At 42.3% G+C, this 25,653-nt stretch overlaps 2 protein-coding genes across 2 annotated transcripts in view; both read right to left on the bottom strand.

Moving 5' to 3' along the window:
• LOC134514826 (uncharacterized) overlaps positions 1–13,155 on the bottom strand; it is a 58,351-nt gene extending 45,196 nt beyond the window's left edge. Inside the window, exons 1-3 of the mRNA XM_063333143.1 lie at positions 13,029–13,155; positions 11,718–11,810; positions 3,016–3,088 (exon numbers count right to left, since the gene is read on the bottom strand). Coding sequence (XP_063189213.1) covers positions 3,016–3,088; positions 11,718–11,810; positions 13,029–13,148 — 286 coding nt within the window. The 5' untranslated portion in view covers positions 13,149–13,155. The remainder of the gene's footprint in view (positions 1–3,015; positions 3,089–11,717; positions 11,811–13,028) is intronic.
• An 8,242-nt stretch (positions 13,156–21,397) lies between these two features.
• LOC134514320 (cytosolic phospholipase A2 epsilon-like) overlaps positions 21,398–25,653 on the bottom strand; it is a 36,080-nt gene continuing 31,824 nt past the window's right edge. Inside the window, exons 16-20 of the mRNA XM_063332001.1 lie at positions 25,002–25,109; positions 23,769–23,963; positions 23,186–23,352; positions 21,829–22,015; positions 21,398–21,606 (exon numbers count right to left, since the gene is read on the bottom strand). Of these exons, the coding sequence (XP_063188071.1) occupies positions 21,398–21,606; positions 21,829–22,015; positions 23,186–23,352; positions 23,769–23,963; positions 25,002–25,109 (866 nt within the window). The remainder of the gene's footprint in view (positions 21,607–21,828; positions 22,016–23,185; positions 23,353–23,768; positions 23,964–25,001; positions 25,110–25,653) is intronic.

The following is a 25,653-nucleotide window of genomic DNA, read 5'->3' as shown; positions in this document are numbered from 1 at the left end:
GGAGTGGCTGAGGACTTTTGGTTTGTCTAGTTTGGAGAAAAGGAAGCTGAGGCGCGACCTCGCTGCTCTCTACAGCTCCCTGAGGAGGGGAAGTGGAGAGGGAGGTGCTGAGCTCTTCTCCCTGTTATCCATTTACAGGACGTGTGGGAATGGTTCAAAGCTGCACCAGAAGAGGTTTAGAATGGACATTAGGAAGCATTTCTTTACTGAGTGAGTGGTCAAACACTGGAACAGGCTTCCTAGAGGAGTGGTCGATGCCCCAAGCCTGCCAATGTTTAAGAGGCATTTGGATAATGCCCTTAATAATATGCTTTAACTTGGTCAGCCAGTTGGACTAGATGATCATTGTAGATCCATTCCAACTGAAATAGTCTATTTTATTCTATTCTATTCATAAACAACTATGCGGAAAAAAATCAGTGCACAGATGATGCACGTTGCAGCAGGCTGCCAGGACACTGACTGCTAACATTGGAAGCATTGGCTGCTCATACCAAATGTCTCTCCCCAGTAAGGGTAGGTCTAGTCAGCCTGGCCTTTCTGGCTGCCGTACAAATTTTGCCTCGCTGAGGCACATAAATATCTCTCTGAAAGAGGAACAAAATGTCTCATCTGCACCTTTTCCTTGCAAAGCAAGTTGTTTGTCTTGATTTCATTTATCGAGAGAGTTCATTTAAGAACTAGATTTAAGGCTGCCCTCCTTCTGTCTTAAGACACTGCTTTTAACTACCTACTACTTGTCAAATTCCAGCATTCAGTCTCTTGCATTTCCAGGAAGCGTGTCTTGAACTAGGATTTTTGGGAAAGTCTCATCTGGAAGAGTTTAGATTTATCCCAAGGATGAGACAGAAGAAGAAACATCAGACTTTTTCATGTTAAAATAGAAATTCTTAATCATTCTGCTGTCAGGTAATAGCCCTCCTACGTCTTGCTCCGGAGTAGAAGAAACAAGCTAATTCTAGAGCAGTACTGCACCTGATCCATCCTCCATCATTTGGGCAATGCCAGAGTAAGGATCTCCCAAACCAGAGTTTGTGTTGGAAATAGCATGTTTAATAACCCTTGTTAGACTTATGCTCCATGAATAATTTCTTTTTGAACAGATAAATTTTAACATCCATACATTCCTGTGACAGAGTTCCACAGTTTACTTATATATGCCCTTTACTTGTTTTAAACTTTCTGTTTGATATTTTTATTGGGTTCTCCTTTATTCTCAGATTGTGAAAAATAGTGGCAAAATGACTCCTTATTAACATTCTTACGCCCTTTTATAGAGACAGCTTCCATGTCCTCCTCAATAACTCCCCTTCCACTCTTAAAGTCTGTAGCATATTTAGTCCCTGTAAAAGTTGTTTCAGATCTGTAATCATAGTTGGTGCCTTTCTACAGCTTCTTTTGTTACTTCTTTTCCTCAAGTGTCAGAGGCTTTTGCAGTGGACCTACTTAATATATCCCCCTAAGAAAACTGTATGAGCATCAATTTGATTCTGTATGACTGTTTGTTAGTTTCTTTTCCTCTTCTTATCTTTTTTTTAATCTGCGAAATTCTATGCAGATAATAATGCTTTGAAGAATTTTGAAGCTGCAAAAATAGGTATTTGAATACATTTGGAGATCCTAGAAGTAACAATACCAATTTTGAAATGTTTTTAAAGTAATTCTGTATGACTACTGCATGACTTCAGGTTTATCATTGGAGATCAATGACTGTTGGCAGTTTGGCTGGCAAAGTACTCTGTTCTATTGATGTGATCTGTCATTCTTATAACTTAACTGTACTTTGAGATACAAGGCATATCAAACAATCCTTAATTATATGCGTAGATGCAGGCAAACTAGTCAGCTGTGTATTTAATGCAAAATATTGCTTCAGTTCTGCTTGCACAATCTCTTTCTACAACCTAGTTATTTGTGATTTTGTCTTGCCGCCTGACACGCAGAAGATCTGAGAGGAGCCCTTGATGAAACCTTTCTGTGTTATTGCATCACCACACTTGTGCCACAGCCGTGGACCAGGAGGGAGGTGCAGCTGCAGAGTGCGACCCAACGATACAACTTAAGATATGGTCAGTATATCCCTCACTCAGAGCTGTGACACAGGGAAGTCCTCCAATCTACCTTCCAGAAAAACATGTGACAACCACAGGGTAAGATGGGAATGGTACTGCGTGTTAAATCCAGTTCTTCATCTTTCAGAACATCTTCACTGGCTCTTCCTGTGCAAGAGACTATAGTGCCGACTGCTGCCGCTCACAGTGAAACAGGAGAATCAAGAGAGACAGCAGGGTTACACCACTTCCCTTCCGTGGACACCCTAGAGCTAGTTCCAGCATCCTTCCACAGGTGGTTACATAGCTGTACTGATTGTGTGAAATGCTTCTTCTCACTGCACATGTGGGTAGTCCATATCCTTTAACTAAACTGGTATTTTCCTTTCCCGCTCACTTACTTCCCACCACTTTCCTGCCGTGTGACTCACGCTCTTGCACAACTGCAAGACGGCTGCATGAGCGCTGGAAGGGACAAGGCATCCAGCTCTCAGTCAGCACTGACAGTCATTTCAGGGTAATTAATAATGGCATCAGCCTGGTGGTAATGATTTTAGAAAGTTTTTTCTTGTTCATTTCATCTGTGTCAGAACTGAGATTAGGGGGGATAAAAAAGTTTGCTCCTCCCAGTCACAGTTCCCAAGGTGCTACAACCCAACAGCAAAATTACCCCTTGCTTTTGGCAACACAGGATACAGTATTTTTCATCTACCTGTGTCAGAAACTCTCCTTTCTTTGGGAGAAAGTACCAATCCTCAAAACCACAGTCAGGTCTTAAAACCAACCAGAAAGCACAGGAACATTCAATGAAACAGCAGCAAGCAGCAAGGACTGACCTGGTTTATCACAATTAGTTTACATAAACATCGGGTTATTTCAGAAACACTTGGAAAAGTTGCTATAAATTATAAAAGAAAACTTGTTGCCTATACCCTGGGATACCACTAAGAATGGAGATACTTACAGGCGTCCACTCGCTGGAGATTTCTCATCCGGATGATCCTTACGGTCAGTAGATAGCAAGGAGAGGATTCTATCTGGAGAACGGTACAAAACAGAGTATGAATGAACCTTCAGTGGGGAAAAAGTATCAAATGTGCAGACTAACTGAGTGCTACGAAGCAATAATACAGTTGGTAAAAATTGTGTTAAACATCTCACTATTCTGTAGATGAAAATCTGCAACATAAGCTTCTGCTATTAAAGAAGTCTCGTTTCAACACTTCATACATTTCACTGTCTTTTTGTTGTGTTACTCTGAGTCTGTATGGTTCATGATAGCAGAAAAGAAAGGCATAAATCCCTGTCAAACGGCACTGTCTCTGAGATGTTTGCAACCCGCCTTGCTCTGAAATGGCAGTTTAGCTCTACAACATAGCTACAATAAGTCTCTTGAACAGAATAAATGCACCGGTAAACGTCGTGGTGGAGTGGTCAATATACCAGCAGTCGTACTCAAAGTTACAATCAATCCCCTTAGTAACCAGCCATGAGGTCCCAACACAGTGAAAAGCGTGCTGTGGAGAATATCTGTTGCTGATGACTCTCACAGGATAAATCCAAAGCACCACTATCAGAGAGATGTTTTTACCCTCTGCTTTGACAAAATAGATTTCTCTTTTTTCCCTTTGCAATTGTATGGGAAAAACAGTTACAATAATCTGAGCTTTTGTAAATCACAACTGTGAGATAAACCAATGTTCTGAGAATTGTTTCCAGAGGATTTAGGGGGCAAAGATTTAGGTATGAGTTTCCTTTGGGGAAAAATAAAGCACAATACCCCCCTCCAAAAAACCCTTAAGATTGAAAGTGCTTAACTTCCTTTGGTCCCTTTGAACGTCTCAGCCATAAGCTTCTATAAAACAAGGCTCTCCAGATTTTGTGACTGCAGGGACCTCTTCCTATTTATTATTAGAGGATAATCTGGTTTCCTTCTTCTAAGGAAGGCGATTTCCTGCTGGCTCATTCCATAAAGCTGTCTCTGGCTCAGCCCTATCTGCAAAAGGCTGCTCTGACAAAGCCAATAAATAAATCAGCATTTCCTGTGGCTGTGACACACAGTCATTTCCTCACACTCCTAGAAACATTTCCACCTGCATAAGTGGTTACAGCAGAGCCCTCCAAATCATTCTTTTTGAAAACTGCTATTTTTATCAACTGATTTCCTCTCATTTAGGAGCATCCTTCTATTTCTATAGCACTTCAGAGACTTCCTAGAACGACTATAAACAGAGACAAAATAGATGTTAAGGCAGATAAAGAGAAGCTGGAAGAATCTCACTTAAAACAATATGTGTACTGTTGCCAATTATTTTTTAAAGAGAACAGAGCAAAAAGGACCATATTTTCAGATGGAAAGACAATTAGGCCTCCTTTGTCACAACAAATTATTTTTTCAACATGTGTTTAAAATCCTCTCTTCTCTCTCCTAACACCTCCTGTTATGTTAAATTGTTTTTGCTGAGATCTTAAAAAGGGTTTCCCTCCTGTATGTGCCTCAATATTTCTTTGTTTTCATGCTCTTTTAGTACTTTTTCATGAAATTCACCCTCAGTAATACATCCATCTTTTTTTTCAAGTATTCTCAAAGGAGAAAAAGCCTAGCAGAAGCTGCAAAATTTGCAAACAAATGATGGAGGGGTACAGCCTCAGAGCTACCCCATGCAAGGACACTGGTTCACGTTTCAGAAACAGTATAGCCATATAAATACAGTTCTCCACCCAGTTAATTAACCCTTCTCAGCTGGGTAATTAGCAAAGGTGGATCACCACACTCACATGTTAGGAATGAGCTTGGGCACCTCAGCATATGCCCTAGAAGGCAGAAACTCATTGTTCGGTAGGATCTGCATAAGCATGGGGCAAGTCTTGCAGCCATTTATCTCTGGAGATTGCGCAAGGTGCCGCCAGCTCCTGGATCAACTCCAGCTACGCTTCCTCGGGCAAATGGCATTGCTTGAGTGATAACCGATGGATTCAATATTTGCAAAGCAGTTTGAGATTCTTAGATAGGAGACATTAAGGAAGCGTGGTGGGTTGGGTTTTTTTTAATGGTTAGTACACAGTTTCTGCCACCTGATCACCTGTCTCCTGGTTCCCATGTAATGACTTTCTAATGTGTTAGCCAAATTTTCCCACCTGGCGTGGGGAAATCAGCTCTCAGAGATGCACGTTTCACAAAAAAAAAGACTTACTGAAGTTTCACAACAAAAATCAGTGGCTTCACAGATGCTGCAGAAAGCAGAACCTGTGCTTGCACTGGGGTAGAGGCAGATGCCACCAGCCAGTTCCCCGAGGAAGAGGCAGCAGCCAGGCATTAGCTGTCCTGGCAGCCCCAGGGGGTTTGCCAGCCTGCCGGTGGGGGCAGCGAAGACAACAGGGAGAGCAGAAATCACTCAGTGATCAGGCCTCACTAGTTCTACTGCTCCCAGGAGGATTTGCTATTTTAATTAATTCCAGGACATCTTAAACAAAAGAAGTGTATTTAAATAGCAACTGTGACAACCATAACATAATGTACTAGGGTCTAGTTAGAGAAGCAAAGAAAGTAGCAGCTATGCATGCATAAAGCAAAGGATAGAAGTCCTGTTATTCTGTTTACTTAAAACCTATTACAATCTCTTTAACCAAAAAAAAAAAAAAAAGGTTGCTGCTATGTCATTATGTTCCACCTGTAGAGAGATTTCCACCACCACAGCCTTGAGTGGTGAAGACCCCACACAGCGTCCTGCCCTGGGGCTAACAAGGATTTACTACAGCACCCATTTAGCGCTGTCACATTTGTAGCTTTGCTTTTGATAAAATCAAGACTGATGTAGTCACTCTGTGACTGTTTCACCCATAGTCAATCTGTTGGCTTGTCTTCAGTTCCATGCTTCCCAACTTGCGCTCGTGTGCTTCATGCGCACGTGTCTATAGCACGGCTGCATGCAATACAGCACGCTGCAATGCCAGCGCACAAGCCGGGCGTACACTGCTACTTGCTCTGTACTTCCAGGGAAAGAAAGTTTTACCGGGATTTTCCAAACAGCTCCATCAAACATGGTGCAGAAGTCATAGTCTCTTCTTCCAATTTTCTGCCACTTCCCATAGAAAAGAATAACATCGTATGATAATTGGCACCAAGTTACTATACCGGTGGAAGTAAAAGATTCCTTTGTCGTGTGAATGATTCCGACTTTCTCTCACCTGGGTGAGTAAGAATTTGAAAACAGAAATTTCTCTGTCATGAGCACTCTGGGGATGCAGGCTGGCTGCATTCCTGGCAGATTTGTGCCTCCATAGGTCTATCCCAGCCCTCTTTAAAGTCACACTTATATTCAGATGTAGGTATGTGTGGCATGCATCCATCTTGAGAAGCACTGCTGTAAATTACTCCACTAGTTTAGCTGTATAATACATCCTGTCACATCACAAGTGGATCTGGAGCTCCAAAATGACAGCACTCCTTAATGAGAGAAGAGTCCCTGAAACCAGAGGATGACTATTATTCTTTACCGTTTTTTACTTGTTTTTCTCTCAGTACCTTTCTTCAGCCTCTAGGCTTCTTCATCTTCTTCAAGCATGGGCTATTCCTAGGAGCATTTTCCCAGCTTGCGATATCAATGGTATGGACCACTCCACCATGCCTACTGTAGACTACCCCAGTCTCACAATTCCACAACAGTACAGTCAAATGTATGCTGGGTCAATGCATATTTTGGTTTTCAGCGTTAGCTCCTTGTTTTACCATAGGTGTTTGATCAGTGCTCCTTGTTTTACCATAGGTGTTTGATCAGTTACCAGAATACACTAGCTGCTTCCCCAAAACAGAGAGCAGTCATCCAACAACACTGAGCCAAAAAAGGAGAATTTACTCTTGAACCCCCAGGAGCAGCCAACACGTTCTCGGTCTTGATTGTTGCCCTTTTTAGATTGGTATTTATTCCAAAGCAATCATAAACTAACAAAAAATAATGCAAAGTTCCTGAAATTAATTTTCAGTGTGTGCGGTGAAAATTATATCACCGAAAAGCAGGTGTCCTCCAAGCAGGTGCTCAGCTATTGCTTTTCTACATGAAATGCGGAATGCCTTCCATCTGATCTTGTGAGGAGGTGGCATTTGTCATGCTGGATGAAAAACTGCAATGAGTAAGCAGGGAAAATTATGTGCCACAGTGTGCTGGTACCATTACCTGTTTCAGTGCAACCTTGAGGACAATCAGTTTACTTTTTCAACGGTTAAAAAAGGCCATTTCTACAGACCAACCTGAAAAATTTTTTGTTATCTATGAAAATCATGAAAAGAGCTTCCTCTCCACCCACACCTTTTTCCTGCAGTCACCCAATAATAATGCCTCTATCCGTTTCTATGTCATCTACAGGCACAGCAGCCTTTCCTGGCAAAGACAGCTTCCTTGTCTTGACTAAGGTCCCCCTGCATTCCTGGCCCGGAGAAGCATTCTGCTGAGATGAAATCACTCACAGGATGTCACCGGGGCACTCCTTTCTTCATCTTCAGGTGCTAATTTAACTAGACTGTAGCCAGGGACCAAATCAAAAGAACTAAAATACTTTGCTGCTGATGGTGTATCTGGTGCTGGTGGCGTGTGAAGAAGTGCCTATCTTGAGCTGTCCGAGAGTCAGGTCTCCTTAGAGAATGTGCATCCTCAAGTTTTTTACATTTGTAATCAAGATGCTTCAGGCTGTGAACATCACTCAGCCAAGCCCTGCCCCAGCCTGCCGGAGCCTATCTCTCACTGCTGTGGGATGGGCCAGGGGAGCCCACTGTGGCACACTGCCTGGGCTGAGCGCGGTCAGTCGGCTGCTGCGTGTGGCCACATCTCTGAAGCTCTTCCTCATTCTCGACAAACCCAAGCTCCACGCCGGAAAAGCGTCTGTTATAATTGCTTCCTTCCTTCGCCTCCTCCAGGCACTGTGGCACCTCCATCGACAGCTTCGGAGCTCCACGGGGGCCAAGGGGGTGCCGAGGACCACTGCTGCCACCGGCTGGTTTTGACAGGCCCTGTGTTTCATGTTTTTCATTAGCAACATAACTACGTCTAATCAGACCGTGTTTTCACCAGAATTAGCAGAAGTCTTGGCTGGATATCAGTGAATTAAAAACTCCCACAGCCTGATGGAAACACCCCTTTCATGCATACGGCCACAGTAATCCTGGTTTCAGCAAAGGAAAATTTACCTGTGCCTACAGGAGCATGACAGGTATATGCAAGACCACAAGAACTGTGTCCTTCCCGTCATTGCTTCCTCATACGTATATCCATTATGGGACTTGAGCACTTCTGAGGAATGTGACTGTGCACATGAGACTGTGCTTGAAACACATTTCCAAAAGTCAGAACTTCAAATATTGATCAACACAACAGGGATACTCTCAGTGCACAATGATCCTGACTTCTGCAGAGATTCATTATTTGACTGATGACTCAGGCTAGTTGCATAACCCTTTCAGTGCTAACAATGTTAACATTGCCCTCCATCTTTTAGTGTTTCCAGATGTTTAAAAACCATTTTTTTTCTGGTTTTGAAAAATAGGTCCACTTGAAAACACAGAACATTCAACTGCATGTTCAAAATTATTTCCATATGTAGAACTGTAGCCAAGGAAATAGGATAGTCCAATCATGAAAAGACAGAGCCCTCTTATACTACTTTGCCCTTCCCAACCAGAACAAATATGAGAGAAAGAAACTAGCCTGAGCATTAACCATCTGAGGATTGAGACTCATCACACCTAACTCCAGATAGCTGTAAAATAGCTGTTTATATCTGACAGCTGTTAGACATTTCTGGAGTCTCATCCCAAGGTAGACATTACCACAGGACATGCATCACACCCTGAAAAATCTCTATTTCTGACTATGGATTCTCAGGGGAATCTAGAGGTCTATCTCAGACACAGATATTTTATGACAAATGTGGATAAGAAAAAGCATATTTCAAAGCTATGAGCTGATGGGAAGTGGCCTCCTTTGACTTTGTGAGATTCATTTTTGAATGCTGGAGCATGTAATTTCAGCAGTCTGTCATTTCCACTCCACTCAGGGTGGCAGTGGAGGCACCTGGGCTCAAAACAGCTTCTGCAGCGGAGCAGAGCCATTGCTGGTGCCATGCTCCTGCAAGAACCACAGGGCTGGGGTGGCTCAGGAGTTGTTGCCTCCTACTTTTACAGTTGCTGCTGAGCCCAGGGCTGGACCTGCTCCCAACAGTAGGTTCTTGCCCTTGTAGGGAACAGGGACACCGTGCCTGGCACCAGCAGGGACCCAGCCCTCCTGCTGGCCTCAGCTCCTGGTTCACGTGATGGAGTCCCACCTGTATCAGAGGCAGCAGCTGCAACCTCCTCTTAACCTCGCCATGAAGAGTCGCAGCTCCCTACTCTTCCCATGATCTCAGGAGCTGCTTCCAGCTTCCGAAACCCATCAGAAGCCAGAGCTCCTGCTTTGCAGAAGTGTAAGAGTTTTACCTGCCCCTCTTCTGTCAAAGGGCAGCTGTTCTCCCAGCTGCACAAACCTTGCAAGAGCAAGGAGCCCTTGCCTGTCAGGGAAATAAGGTACCACTTGACCTGGGTATGACATATCTTACCCTTTTTAAGACATGGCTCATGCTGAATTCAGAACTATGCATCCAATATTTCCCCTTCCCTTCCCTCACATTAATGATATGAGACCTGCTGCAATCCTTAAATATTTTAATATAAGCACTGATGTCTGAAATACCAGAGCTGGCTCTGCCTGCTGCTTTAGCATGGGGCAAAGTACCAGCCAAGGCCTGAATAATACAGATTTCTTAATGCAGATAAAAATCAGCCTGTTGGCATAAAGGCACATGCAGTTGCTGGCATATGCTGTGGTATGTTTCTAACAGCTGATTCCTCTTAGCAGGCAGAGACCCTCATATTTTAGTCTTCTGAGTTTCAATGATGGAAAACTTACATTTGAGAAAAAGCGAGCAGAAGGATGTACGCATCCTTCACATAAACACATGACAGGCTGCAGTAATCAACTTGTGATCATGCAAGTGCATAGGATAGAGTCCTCTGTTCTGATCATAGAAGAAAAAACAGTGACTGCGTAACCAGATGCAAGAACAAAAACTCAGTCCATCACCAAGGGATTGTAATGAATTTTTGTAATTTTGAAATGTGAAAAATAATCTTTTGGTGAGAGACAGGGGCAATATAGTGGTTTAGAAGAAGGTTACGTTCCCATACGCATAAGATGATTCGTTTGGTCCGTTACTGTCAAACCTGCCCCCTCGAAATGTCATGACTCTTAAATTTCTTTGATCTAAGCCTATCTCCTGAGCAGATAATGGAAAAACAAACACATCACTGTGTGGGATTAAGAAGTGGAGACAAGAATTTACCTGTCATAAGTATAATTACCATAGGTTATTATAATCCAGGAGCTCAAATCTTTTTGCTTTCTCTCATCACGACTTTAGGTTCCTTACCCCTTGTAAGGAGCAGAGTTTATACGAAAGACTGATCAATTCATTGTTTTCCAGCCTGTTTTACTATCTACAAAATTCTTCATCTTATCCATGATCCAGAATTTCAGTATGTCCACAGGCTGGAGATACCAGACATTGTAAACTAAATATTTGCAAGATGGAACGCCACAGAGAACCAAGACTGATATAATATCAGAGAAAATAGAGTATAATCTATTAATGCCACTGTTTGGGGGTTCTTTTTGTTTGGGTTTTTTGTTTTGGGGTGTTTTTTTAAATAAAAATCCTAATACTGGACAAACACAAAAGTTAAAATGTGAAAAGTGTATGTGAGAAAGTAAAAATACTGCAAACGTGAATAAGAATTGGTTTTAATTTCTCAATACCTAAATTGTACCAGGACTACTTGGTAACTAGCTTATCACAAAGCTCACCTGTCTGCCTGTTTACAGTAGTACCTCAACTTCCAGATAAAGCTCCTTTTCAGCTTCATTTTGTCTCAGTATAGCCTGTCTGCATGGATTAAGATACAAATGGCTCAGAAGCAGATACTTCTTGGGACAACACTGTTACACAAGTCACATTTAAACTTCTCTAATCCTCACAGACAGGAAACAACACCTGTACTTACTGCACAGATAGCAAAGTAGCAGAATGAGAAACCCTATCAAAATCAGTAATTTGTAATGAAAATTAACCTATGACTGACCTTCAAACACAAGAAATAGCTCTAAAACTTTCGAGCATCACTCCTTTCACAGAATCCCCCGTTACAGTTTTTTTCTGACAAGCACGGAAGTGGTGAAAAATCAGGGTTCAATAATCTAGTATTCCCCCATAACTTCCTAGGATAGACATTGCACGGCAGAAGCCATTACATCAGAACATACATCACTGGTACTTTTTGCCCTTTCGGTTACAGAAAGCATTGTGGAACAGAAAGCTCACCAATGGATGTCTTTTAGAAGTGAGGGATTAACACAGTAGATATTCTGCATGCTCTCAATAGAACGTATCAGAGAAATACAACAAGGAATTCTGAAAATCATAAACACAAGTGGAATAAAATGATCTAAACAATAAACTTAAGGGCGTTTCCCTCGTAACACTCAAACTGCTGCCATCATTATTTATCTATGTGAGCCTTCTCCCCTTTTGAGCAAAACAAAACCCTCAGCCCTCATTTGTCCAAAATTCTTTTGTTCATAATACCTTGAAATCACCTTTGTCTGGTACAGCACTTTCTTCATCTTCTTGTGGCTCACCATCTTCTGAAGAATCGATGTCTGCGTCTGAGTCTTCATCCTGAAGAAAAAAAGAAATTATAAATGATAACATTAAAACAACAACAGCAGCTTTATCAGGGTAGATAATTAATTCCTACTTGCAATAATTTATGCTGAAACCCCAATTAGAACAGGAGTTGGTTACACCCAGCTGTGTTACAGCGCTCAGCATAACGAACGAACCACCATGTGGTTCAGCACATGCTGGTACAAAATCCATGCCAGGGGTACCCTTTCAACGAGTCAATGAAGGAAGAGCCATTTCAGCTGTGAGATGCCCAAAAGGTGCCTCTGCATTTATTCTGTGAATAAAGGTTTGCTTTCTGTTTCGAATGTGACCTTTTGTCAGTCTCCTCCTGATCTCAGGAGTATTACATCTCCATTTTAAAAATGCCAGAATCTTTTCTCTGGGTTTGAACCCAGAGCGTGAAACACATTGCAATTACAAAATTTTAAATCTAACGTTTCAATTTTTTTAGGAAACAGAAGTTCCAAAATACTACTACAATGCAGAGTGTAGGAAAACACCATTAAATGACAGTTCCTATAAAAAAATGTCAAAAGTATTCTGTTCCTGTTTCCAGAGTACTTCCTGAAGCAATGTGCCTTCATCCAGTCAAAAACCACACAGAACAACGTATAACATACTACTGTTGAACTTAAATGTAAATCTTGAAATGACCCAGAGAATACAAAGCAAAATGGAAAATTCAGAACAAAAATGAGAATGTGGAAATAAAAGTCAATCCCCTGTCCTTATCCATTTTCCAGTAACAAAAAAATGAGGTTGTCACATTAATACGCATGTCAAAATTTTGCTATTGATACAGAAATAATAACTTTTTAATAAAAGTAGCATTTAAATATGGAAGAAAAAAGATTTTTTATATCTGGTTCTGGATTCAGGTTGATAATTCAGTCCCCCAAAAATTGTTTCCTTCCCTGTTCATTTTTTCCACTTTCTCTTATTTTTCTGTCCCCTTGCTACTCTCGCTTCTCTCATTTTGCCTACAAAGCAGAGATCTTTGGCTCCCACAGATTCAGGAGGACTTTTGCCACTGATAGCCACAAAGACAGCATTTCACCCTAAACTCCTTCAGGCAGAGACGTTGCTGCCTAGTCCCATCAGACAGTAAGTTTGTACAGTAGCTTTTACATAAACACATTCACAAAACAGGATTTTGTTTTCTGTCAAATGCAGTGGACCTTAAGCAAACATTTAAAGCCATTTTCTTACCTGTAGTGCCTTTGCATTTAGTGGCATCATGCCTTTCCCTGTCATCATGCCTTTCCCTGGCAACATGCCTTTCCCTGGCAACATGCCTTCCCCTGGCAACATGGTCTTCCCTGGCATCATGGTCTTCCCTGGCATCATGGTCTTCCCTGGATTCATGTAACAGAGTGTTTCTGGCACCTCCACGGGCAGCACTTCCTGAGACATGTTTGCAGGATTCACTCCCGTAGGAGTCAATGACAAGTTATTTTATAAAATGACCTGAGGCCCCACCCATCTCATCTCTATAAGTAAAGGACTTCCCTCCCATTGCCGAAGTCGGTGGAGCACCAAGGGTGACTGCTCCAGGGAAGGATCTCATGGGGCAACCACAACAGCCAAAAGTGATGCGGTACCTTCCTCTGGCTGGGAACCTCTCCCAGCCTGCGCTTGCCCCTTGAGTCCTGCGCTGCTGCCGCACTTTTTTTGGGGTGAGGAGAGTCCTGGGCTGTCCTGCCAAGCAGAGAGGAAGTATGAAGGGCACCACCGCTGGAGCCTCCTTCAAACCCATCTCTTCCCCACCTGTGGCACAGGGACTGCCCTGAGCAGACACCGATGGCAGCTCCTGTGTGGGGGAAACCGATTGCTGGGAAAAGCCTCTGTGTGTCAATAACTACCAATGACCTGTCCGGGTGCAGACACACACCTGTCCACTTTGGTCAAAGCCTCTGTATAGGCGGGAGGACCTCAGCTCGCTGTCTGTAAAGAGGCGCTGCCCTGAGCCATGCAGTGACCCCCCTGGAAAGGGCCACCCCCACCACCCGACAGGTTTCTGCATGGACCAGCAGCTCCCAGCTCCTCCTGGGCTGCTCCCATTTTCTGTTCCAGGGGAAGCAAGGCCAAGGTATGGGCACAGGGCTGGGTCTTCGGTTTGCAGAGGTGAGCTGTAGGTAGGGGAGGCGAGTGAGGACCAGGGAGCAGCAGTACCAGATTGTGTGGAATAACAGGATGGCAGGGGAAAAGGAGGTTGACTTTTCCAGGGGTTAGCAGAGATCTTGTAGTCAATGCCTATGGCTGCAAGCATCATCCAAGGTCACTCCTGCACCTGGCAATACCTTAAATTCAACAAAAAAAAAGCAAGGAAATATATAATAGCTGTGCAAGGCAGATAAGAGTTATGCTTTCATACATTTTTCAGAGAAAGACAACCGAACTTTACACAACAACTGCAGGAAACTCATGTCAAGTTGAATAGAATATAGTATCTAGCGGTTTAATTTTATTAGTTTTATTTTACAGAGATTTTGTTCTACTAAAAAACATGAACAAAAGAGCACATGAACATCTCCAGGCATACCCAGTGGAAATTATCACCTTCAAACACAGAAAAACAAATGAATAACAAACTAGCAGCTCCAATAACAGCAGGCTGTGTCATAGCATCTGCATTTCCAGCATGAAAAGTAGCTGTGCCTACACTTGAAGTACAAGAGCATCTTTTGGCCTCAGGTTATGGACACTCTGAGCTGCGTCCTGGAGAGCTCCTCTTGCAGCTTAATTCAGAGAACAATCATTCATTTTTATTTTTTTTTTGAGACTCACCAGAAAAGAAGACCTGCCTGACCTTGGAAGACCTGCTATGGGACATTAAAAATACTGGTATACTTGTTATTAGAACAGGCCAGCTTTCCCTAGGCTGCTTAGTTCAGAGGACTAGTTAGCATAAATGATGATATTCACCTAGAAACCCCTCTAAAGATCATGAACCTTAAGAAAGTTGAGATCCCCTGTCCTCAAGGAAACCCGTGGAGAAGAACAGGTGGATTCTGAGTACAGACTTCCATGTCTGTGGAGTTAATTCTGTATTATATGCACACTCAGCCTTCTGGAATGATCTGTATGGTCTTTAGCTAAATCGAGGTATTCTGCTCTCACCTGAGGGAATGCCATAAATAAAGAAAACTCTGAGGCTCTCATTAACAACTGAACTAGTGTTATCTAATTTAAAATCTGAATGTACAAAGCTGGATGGTCTCAATTTGTAGAATGAAAAGCAGAGGCTTCAAGTGGAATTATATTATTTCTTTACATTTCATATTTCAGTAATTTAAGGATAGATGAAGCAAAATAACCTATCTGCTTAAAAGATCTAACCATAGTTGCCCTGGCAGCAAAAAAACATGCTACTCTCATCCTTTAGTGCTTGCTAGACCTCATTCTCCCTCTACTACTTAGGTTTCCTATTCACACTACAACCCAGTTTGTAGAAGCATCAATCACCTGGCAAAGGTACCTTTATTGCACCTGACTGCAAAGACAAGCTGTGGAGAAACAGAGCTCCACGACAAACTTAACATTTTTCAACATGTTCAAATATAGCTTTGTGATTTCTTTTATCACAGTCTCGGACTGGACTGAAACTGCTGATAGCCAGCGTCCTCCTAAATGCCTTGCAACAATAGATGCTTGCCTGGCCTTCAAACAGGCAAAATGAGCCTGGGGCTGTTCCAGCAAGCTGGAAACGCAACCAGGGCTGGCTGTGACCACCTCACTGCTCTCAGGCACATAGATACCTCTATACAAAAAAGAGCACTGGAGAGCAGAGTCGGATGGGCATTCTGTCTCAGCTATTGTCCTCTTCCTGCAGGAGGAATGGTGTCTTAGACCATCACTTCTGCGGTTAGTGAAGGAAGGAGATGTGGAGCAGGAGGGGAAACTCACAGGAGGCAGGGGCACTACTGCTGCCTGTCATTTTACCCCTGTCACAGGCAAGAAAGAATCTTCTGGGAAATTAATTTTAAAGCAAGTCTTTAATCAAAGACTTTAAAAGCAGTAGATTATATTCCTGTTAGGACATGATGATCATACAGACAAAAGTACGGTACTTTATATCCATCACATACATGCATCAGCATTTGTATGCATCTAGCATATAACTAGTACACAGCTCTGATACTGAAAGTTATTACCTTCCCAGTAGAGAAACTGACGTCACTAATGACTTTTTACGTGTCTGCACTCACAGTTAAAGGCTTTTCTATGTTTCCTTCATGTTACAGTTAGGGATACACTGGATAAAGCCCAGCACTTGCCATACCAATCTCAGAGTAGCCTAATTGAAGTGGAGATTTATACTCCATTCTATGTCTCTTAAGATTTTATGCATGTTGCAAATATAGAGTCCTCAATGTTACCTGTACAGTGAGAAAGTCCTCTGTGCCTGGACTTGTCTCGCTGTGAGATGTTTTCTGTACTTGGAGTATGTTTCCCAGGAGTACAGTAAACTAAAGGAGCAGTTCCCAAAGTTTTCTGAATCACTGTTCACTCTCCACATTTCTGCAGGCTACATGCAAGTTTATCATCTCCTTACGAGCTGGAAATCAGCACAAGGGCAGTATGACTAGTATGGTGCTTTCTGCCGTGCCCCAAGCCAGCTGCGGGTTACAAGCCATCAGAGCTCCTGCACCCTCAGCAATCATAGACCAGAGCTTAAGAGTGACCAGAAAAGGTATTTGTTAAGAATTTATGAAGGATTTTCTGAATCATATCATCTGTTAAATCTCAAAAATAAACTTCATTGTATGTTTGCAAAGTAGATACCAAACCAAAACAACTGCAGCTCCAGGAGGAATGTGGAGCATGGCTTGCTTACAAGACTGGTTGAAACAATTTTGGATGTCAGCCAGCTGAGTAGCAGAAATTGCAAAATTAAAGAAACAGCCACTAATTGCTCAAGATTTAAAAGTGTGTATTAATATATGTAGAAACTTGCACCTCCTTGCATCAGCCTCTAAGGATGCTCCATTACCTCAGCAGAAGAAAGGAAGTAGGAGGGGAGCAAACATTTCATATCTTTACAACTAATTTACAGATTACTAGTTGAGAGAGAGAAGGGTACGATAAGCAGCAACTGGCAGGAAAAGCTGTACTGCTAGGGGCTGAGGGACTGCCTTTTCCCAGTGTTAAAGGGCAGAGAAAAGAACAGAAAGCTGGGAGCTAGAAAGGACTCACAGTATGCACATCAGGCGTCTGTAAGCCCCGAGCAGTCAGAATCTCAGCAGAAAGATTTAATGCCATCACGTTTTCTGGATTAGGGGGTTTTTTTTAGTTGCTATTCTTTTTAATGGAACAGCCTATCAAGCCTGCTTTGAAGAAACTAGAGGAGGGATACACCTTTATCTCCATTTTACATGTTTGTCTCCACCACCTTTTTGTTCCTGATGTCTTATTTCTTTTCTTCCTTCCATTCCCTGACATCTTTTCTTTCTCATTAACTTCTTGGCTCTCAAAAAAACCTATTTCCTTCCCTTGTCCATCTCAATACCGCACAGCTATAATTCCCTTTTTCACTTATATTCGGGTATTATACTATTTTTTTCCCCCTCTCCTCTTCTTCCCTCCCTTGCTTTATATACCATCTGTTTTCTTAATCTTTCCCCTTTTTCTTGCATGTCTTCTCCATCTTGCAATGGTACCCTCAGAAGCTTCAAGTCTGAACAATGGAGGTTTGGTCATATTTGGAACAAGCATGAATGCTACAAGCACTAGAACAGCTGGGATCAGGCCATGACATCTGGGTGAGACACCCAACTGGATGGAGAAAAGGGGATAAGCAATAGTGGGTTGAAGAGAGTGCAAAGGAAATGTCAGGACTCAAGGAGAAAGAAACTGGAGACGTGACAAGACATGCCAGAGTTTTGATATGAAGAACTGGAGGGGTGGACAGGGTGCTGGCGAAGGGCTTTATGAATGCTGCAGGTGTGCTGAGCTTCAGTGGGAACCCTACAAGGGGCAGACTTTCAAGAGGAGCTCAAAGCTGCAAAAGTTCAATGGCATGAAAGACACACAGCTCTCCCCCATTGCTACCTGTTGACCAGCATATAATAATCAGGGCATGAGGAAACCAGCCCTGCTGGTAATGAGGCCCTGGTGGCCTCTTCTGAAGCGTTATCATTGTAGAGAGAGTGGGATATTGCACACACAGAGCAGAGCTTTACATGGGAACTGGTTTTAGCACAGGGTTTTTCAGAAGGGCGTCCTGCTCTACCACCCATGTTCTCCTGTACCCACCGTGGCAGGCACATTTCCACATGGTGCAACTTGTAGTCTTGCAAATTAATAGCTCACTTCACTCAGACTGTTTGCAATAATCTTGTATTTGATCACTCTTTTAGCTACAGAAACACATAAAATGGCACTGCCAACCATCCCATTAGCTTCTGCTTCCTCCGTGGCACTCACCCAACAGGGCTGTCCGAGTACCCACGGGCCTTGCAAGGGGATCAAAAACCCCACTGCTCCTTTCCTTAGGTTCCTATGGGCTGACTCACCTCACTGAGCTGCCCAGTTCTCGATGCACCTTTGTGATAATCGGAAGGGCTGGGGCAAAGGTGCAATTGCATGCTAATCCCTTCACTTACCTACAGATAATGAATAGGTTATAAGGAAAAGCCAGAGACAGAAAAGATGCAGAACATACTCATTACAATTAAGGAGGTCACCATGTTAGTGTTTGTAGTTCCTATTACCACAGCTACCAAGAGTTCTGTCTTTTAAAACACTTAGGAAAAGTCACACTAACTCCTGTTGGTGCTAACATTGCTAACGTTGTGATACAGCATGGGCCTGGATTTTTGCAGTTTCCTCCCTTGAAGGGCTAATTCCATGAAATTACTCCTATTTCCTGTAAAAAGGGACACTCCCAACCTGCAAAACCAAAAGAGCCCACATCTGCAGCTGTTAACATTCTTTCAATGCCTCAGTACAGCCCAGAGGCTGAGCATGGGAAACATACCCCATTAGCAGCTGAACCAGAACAAAAAATGCCAGAAGACAAAGCCACACAAAGCCTCCACACTGGCATGCAAGAATTGACAACTAGAATCTTTTGCAAGTGTTCTGTGCAATTAATTAATAAATTTAATGATAAAAAGCAAGCCGAAACCAACAAATTAACCAACCCTCTAAGTCACAAACAAAGCACCTCTACTAAACACAGAACAGGAGTGCTGACTAGATGGGAGTCAGGAGAACAGGCCATTGCTGAGGAGCAGTCACCTGGAGACACCTCTACAATACCTCAGAGGGGAAGAAACCAACTGCAGATGGCATGACAGGGCTGGTGTTCTTCCCTTCAACTCAAGAACATTACCTGTGGGGTTGCTATATTACTTATAGGTGAAGGACACCAGTGCCCTAGGAGAAGGACAGCTGGATGGAGGACAAAGCCGGACCTTTTTCAGGGTTTACAGTAACACAGGACATATAGGTATTTTCAGTTTTACAGCAAGGACCTTGCTGTGGGACTCAGGTGGCTGTGGGTGTATCTGAAAGAAGAAAGTCATGAAAGTTGGAGGATTGCAAGGGGAGAACTGAAAAGAAGATCCAGTTCTTGCCAAGATTTTACCCATGTTGAAAACGCCACTAGGAGCTATTGTATGGGCCTGCCCAGACTGCTGGCAGGTGGGATGGGCTCAGCCCCTAGAGGGTAGGGCAGAGTAAGGGATGCCTTAGTGGCATACCTGGAATAAATGGGGCTTCTCTCTGTTAAAAAGAGATCAACAAACAAAAACACACCAAGGAAGCAAAGGGGTATAGTTAAGGGCAGGGATGGGAAGAGAGAGGCAAGTTCTTGAAACTTAGTGTCATTGACAGCCTTGGATGGCAGCTCTCGAAGATGCCCGAAACACCAGCTGGAAGATGAGCAGGTACGAGAAGTAGCAAACACATGTGTCACCCCAAATGGGTTTGCCATAATGATAAACAGGGAAGCCCTAGGGGGAGTTCCAGCTGGAGCAGAGGAGAGGCAATGCCAAAAGGGAGTGCGTGACTCAGCAGCAGAGATCACAAAGAGGAGCCTTTGATGAGCACAGACAAGTAAACAGCCATTTCAGCACACAGGAGGTTTGAACCAGGGCTGCAAATTGGATGGAGTAGTGAGGGCCTGGAAAAGCAGCTGGGGCAAGGACACGCCGTCCCTAAGGGGGCTGAGGTCATTGGAGGTGCATGTGGGAGACTAAAGACGACAAAGGCTTAAAGCTGTAAAGGAATGCTTGGAGGAAGAGAGACAGACAGGCAGTGACAGCAAGGGCGAAGAGAAATTTTTAGCCTTTTAGAGGTTCACATCTCATTTTGCATTAAGGATTTCTTTTCTATTTTAGCTGTGATTGGGTTATTCATAGCTCTCTGTGTGCCAATACATGTTACTTCAGCACAGACAAGTTACTGCGTTTCATTTAAATTTTAGGTAATTAAGGGCAGCTGATACTGACTGAACCATTGTATCTTTTTTTAAGATTAGAATCTTTGCTGTAATGAAACAGGTTTACAGAGTATTTGCATTATTAAAATCCTTCATAAAGCAAATAATTATTTTGGTCTTCATCTCAAAAATAAGCAGTTTCAACAAATTGCCCTGTGCTATTTATAGTAGCTGCATATACCGTGTGTTAATTGTATACAGTCAGGGACCGACAAAGTCATGCAATTACCCATGGATATCAGTGTAAAGCAGTTAGCTTGCCTTCTTACCACAAAATCTGAATGTCTCTCAGTTTTTGATGTTTTTATTCTCACAACATCCCATCCTATAATAACAAGAAATACTATTGAAACTGTTGAAATTAATGGGACGTGGATGCTGAGCTGGATCCTTTAAATACCGTGAGTGTTCAGTGAAAAACACAACCCCGGGTTAGGTACTTACACGTGCACCAGAAGAGCTGATCCTGACCCACAACAGGGTTTGGAAAGGTCACTTCCAAGGAATATTCCAAACCTAAATATTGCTGGTGTAATAAAACTTGCAAATTCAGAAGTATAGAAAATTTGCATTTTCCATGTGAAATTTCAAATTTTCTAGTTCTTTTATGTTTAGATTTGCGCGTTATTTCCAACAAAATTTCTTGCTGACACTATAGCAAACTATGGTTTTCTCTTTTTCTTTTAAGTTATCCACAGTTATTATGCATTTTTCTGTTGCACTAGATTTGGAATAAATTAAATATCTGTAGCTCATTTGTCTTCACTTCACATATAACTTCTAGTAGTCTAGTAATTTTTGAAAGAATTGGTATTGCTGTCCCACGTCCATGCATTTAAAAAACTTGTCAATAAGAACCACTATTCCTAACTTCTGATTTACTGCATATACATGCATGTACACGAAAAAAAACGTTCACCAGCAGTGAAATCCAACATAAATAAAGCACAAGACTAATCATTATTTTGTTTGATCAGTTTATCTAGGATCATCACGTGGTTCAGAGGAGCCACAGGCTGAGACAAGTCTTCGTACTTCCCCAAGTCTGTCATGTTCATTCACAAAAAGGTCTTGATTCTTCTGCAGGAAAAAAAATAATATTTGGATATCTTTCTGAAACTCAGGACGGCGTTTATTTTTTATGCTGTCGTTTCTGCTCTATGGCTGAATTCAAAGCCTGAAGGATCAGATGTTTGTTGTTCTGAATGTTGTAGCTGGTCAATTCTACCAGCTTGTCAAACTCCTCCTCTGTGTAAGTAAAGCTGTTTAAGCAGTACGGGGAAAAAATGCTGGAAACATCCACGTTGCCCCCTGCCATCTCAGCAGGGCTCCGCTCCACACCTGACAAATAAAGAAAGATTGTCAATGGCGTATAGATGTGGTCCCACATCCCTCTTTCCATATGGGGCACAACGTTGCTACTTGCTACCTGGACACGCGCATTTCTCTCCCATAGGAACCACAACAGGGGAGGGAGGAGACCACGCTAGACCATGTCTCTCATCCTGACACAGCCAAAGGGTGGCCAGGTGGTGGGAGGATCATCTCTGTCCCATAGCTTACCAGGCTCTTTGTATTTTCTGAAGGTGTCATTCACCAGCGGGAAAAACACCACTGTCGGAGCCTCTGGGGTCTCTGTGTCTTCAAAGATGTAGCACTCCTTTAGATTCTTCTTTTCTTCTTCACTCAGTTGGATTTTGGGAAATGGTATTCCCTGCTTTAGAAAGTACTTGGAGGCTTCTTCCAAAGGCTGCGTTCAGACAGAAAAAAAGAAAAGATCAGAAATTCTGCAACTCCCCCAACTTTTCCTGAATGCACATCACATCTATCAAAGGCTCTTCACAAAGATCTGGGAGCAGCGTTCGCTGTCAGTATTTCTTCTGGCCTTTGTCTCTGCATGAGATATTTAGTACCAGTTATTAACAGAACAACAGTTCAAGACCCAGCCTCCAGCTTGCACTCCTGATTGTTGTCCTACCTCCTCCTCCTCATCAGCCTTTATCTGCAAGATAAATAAGATGTTCATGGCTGCAGGCAAGGGCGGCCTAGCCGCTTAAGACAAAGAAACATGCCCCGTACTGGAGAAAATCCTGATATGAGCACAACGGACAGGAATCTGAAACGGTATGGTTTTTAAATATGGATTCACAAAGGTGCAAAAAGTTTGTTGACTTGGCATAAATATTTTAAAGCCTCTAACTGTCTTAAGATGCCCTAAGATTGTTGTGAAAATTGATGTAGGCATCTGGGAGGAAACATCATCCTGATGGAAATGTTAATTTAATCTTGCAGGTGTGTAAGCTGTTTTTGAAAATAGGATTTTTGTTCCTGAATCTGTCTGGTACGTATGAAAATTTTAGCTTTCAAGAACTTCTGTCTTGTCCGTACTTACTAACACAAATTATAGACCAGGTTATTAGCTGGTAATTGAAATGGCAGACATGGCATCAAAGGACAATTCTTCTCCATAATTTAGAACAAAATAAAAATCCAGTTACTGTTCTAGAGACAACCGGACAAATTACTTCTAATTCAACTGCATGTTGATATCTTTAGATAGATATCACAAGACAAAACGAGTTCATCAGTGGTGGCATTAGTTCCAGAGAAACACTCCATATGGAGTGTAGCCTTGATAGACATATTGAGATCCTAGAAGAAGATAGCATTTGCCTATTAGAGGGTTAATTAAAATAAAAGATTTAGAAAACTGCTACTACATCTGTTCTCCTTAGGGTATTTGCCATGGTATACCAGCATCACTGAGAGACGTAGGCATCTACAAAATGGGAGCTCTACACCAAGAATCCTTTTTCCCAGAATCAGTTTCTTCTACATAAATTATTCCAACTCCTTAAAGAGGGCTAAAAGCGCTACAAAACAGCAGTTATTATCGAAGAAAATAGAGTGGTTATTGCACCGATGTCTGTGATCCAGAAGAATAGTTTAAGTGTAGGACAACATCCACTTTCCTCTCCGGCCTCATGAGCGGTGGGTAGCTGATATCGATGTATCCTGCCGTGTCTGCCAGGCGCATGAACTCTGCTGTTTCTGTCAGCTGGCTGGGGAAATTCTCTAGCACAGTATCTAAAAGGAAATATTTGTTATGATGAGTGATTCATTGAAAAAGTAATATATCTGTTGTTTGGCTAATAAGGGAGGAAAAAATGCCTCTTGTCTTCCCATTACTTTTGCTTTCCAAGACCCTGCCACGCTATGGAAGCTCAGCCTTGACAAAGAAAAGAAAAACCTGTACAAGGCAAAAAGGCAGAGCTCCTTCACTTCTTATGCTGCTCTTCTTCCATCGCCAATGAGCAGTAGTTGCCCTTCCCTGGAATCAAGGGAGTTCTTGGAACTGGTTTGCCTGGATGAAATTTCACTAGTTATCTTGAAATTTTTATTTCCAAAGTGAAGAATAAATCCTGTTCATCCTCTGTCTTCTCTTCACTGATGAAAACACCAACCATCTAAGCAGATAAAAATTAATATCCAGGGATGTTTACCTTTCCATATACAGAAGTTTTTGCTCTGTAGGTATTCATTGTGCATCTGGAACCCCTTCAGGAAGTTGTAGAACTTTGAAACCATCACCCTCTCAGTCAGGACCTGCCGAATGATGCCCATGATGCCACATTCAGGGGTAACTAAGTAAGTCTCCAACTCATGGCTCCTGGCTGGTGGGGAAGGCTCATGTCCTTCTGAAAGGTAGAGGAGAGGAACAAGTTGTTTTGGTACAGTTCTTTGCAATACTTAAAATACAAAAGGCATCTAATATTAGCTACAGGAAAGAAGACCTAATAAGACATAGAAACATACAGTCAAAGCAATGCCAAAGTAGAAGCAAGAAGAACATCAATCTTCAATAAAGCATATTCCATGAAAAACAAAGTCAGAGTGGCAACAAACTTCCTAAAGCTGGAAAAAGCGATCTATTTCTTGATAGAAGTCATAAGTGGATTTCCTGTGTGAGGGTCAGGGTAGGCTGAGAATCTGGACCAGTTTCTTTCAAAATTAGACCAAACTGGCTTTGAAAAAAAATAATATGCTGTCAGGAGACTTAGACACCCAGAAAAAAGCAGAGAAAAAGCATTGTGCCAAATGGCACCTCATGAGATTGGGAAAGAGGGCCAATGGCTTTCTATCACAGGCATTTATTGAGGTCCGTGTCCTGCAACACTTCCATGAAGAAAGTGATGAAAAGCCCATAAACCAAACTCACTCACCACTTTGAAAACAGGAAGGACAGCCAACACCTCTAAGGAGCACACAGGTTTATAACAAGATCAAACATTGAAATGGCATTCCATGTAATTGATATATCCAAGTCTTCAACGACAATGTATGGTAAGTACCATCTGCCAAGGCAGACAGAGTACACAGCACTGAGATGTTTTACAACATGTAGGTTCACTGAAAGGCCCCTGACAAAGGTGATCTGTTAAAAAAACTTCAGTAGTTTTATATTTGGTGACAAATCATCACTTGCATAAATTCAGTCCAAGGGAGATTAATGAAAATAATGTTGCTATGAATGAATTCAGAGAGGAAACCTAGTTAGATGTTGCTGGCAACATGACACCGTAGGGGAAAAAAAAAACACCTGCAGTGCAGCACTGGCCTCAGCTTTAAGATTCAAAAAGCCTTCACAAAGATTTCATGCTATATGAATCTAAATGTAATATTGATTTAAAGATTCGTAAGACAACAGGTAAAGTAGAAACAGAAATGTAACCAACCAACATCAACAGTCCTGTGTTGGGTACACCTCAGTGAGCACCTTTGTGTAGGATCTGACGAATGCCAGGCATCCAAGAGGTTGTAGGAAAAGACATTGCTCCACAGACCTGTGCAACGGGAGAGAACAGGAAAACTGCTTTGGAAATATCTTAATGGAAAATATCCCTTCTAAAAAAATAAACTTCTAGCTTTGCAAGGTGTATCCAGAAACATCAAGGTTTCAAAACTCCCACCAAAACCTGTATGAAGTTCTTTTGCAGCAACCCACATTCTGTCCTCAAAGAGGAACCTAAATAGTTTTAAACGTTGTGCCAGGTCTTCAGCCACTGGAATTCATTGTTACATCCAGCTATTACCAATACACTGCAAATAAACTTACCCTGTCCTATAAGCAACTGTCATCAGAGAGTAAAACCACACTATTTCCCATGAAATAAGAGTTTGTTCTACAAACTATGTCATATGCAACCGTATACTCAGTTGAAGGTTTGGAGGCTGCTCTTGAACAGGCAAGATTCAAGTGGTTAGAGCACAATTTGGGATAGTCTGCAGAGTAAAACAAAAACATCTTCACTGTCCCCTGTAAGAGTTCTCTTGACACAAGTTCTTTTGAGTGAGACTTATCTCCCTCTCCTTGTTATTCTCATCCCC

The sequence above is a fragment of the Chroicocephalus ridibundus genome, chromosome 4 (assembly GCF_963924245.1).
Source record: "Chroicocephalus ridibundus chromosome 4, bChrRid1.1, whole genome shotgun sequence".
NCBI classification, from domain to species: Eukaryota; Metazoa; Chordata; class Aves; order Charadriiformes; family Laridae; genus Chroicocephalus; species Chroicocephalus ridibundus.
The sequence above is the reverse complement of the archived record's forward strand: the minus strand, read 5'-3'. Positions and strand labels throughout refer to the sequence as shown.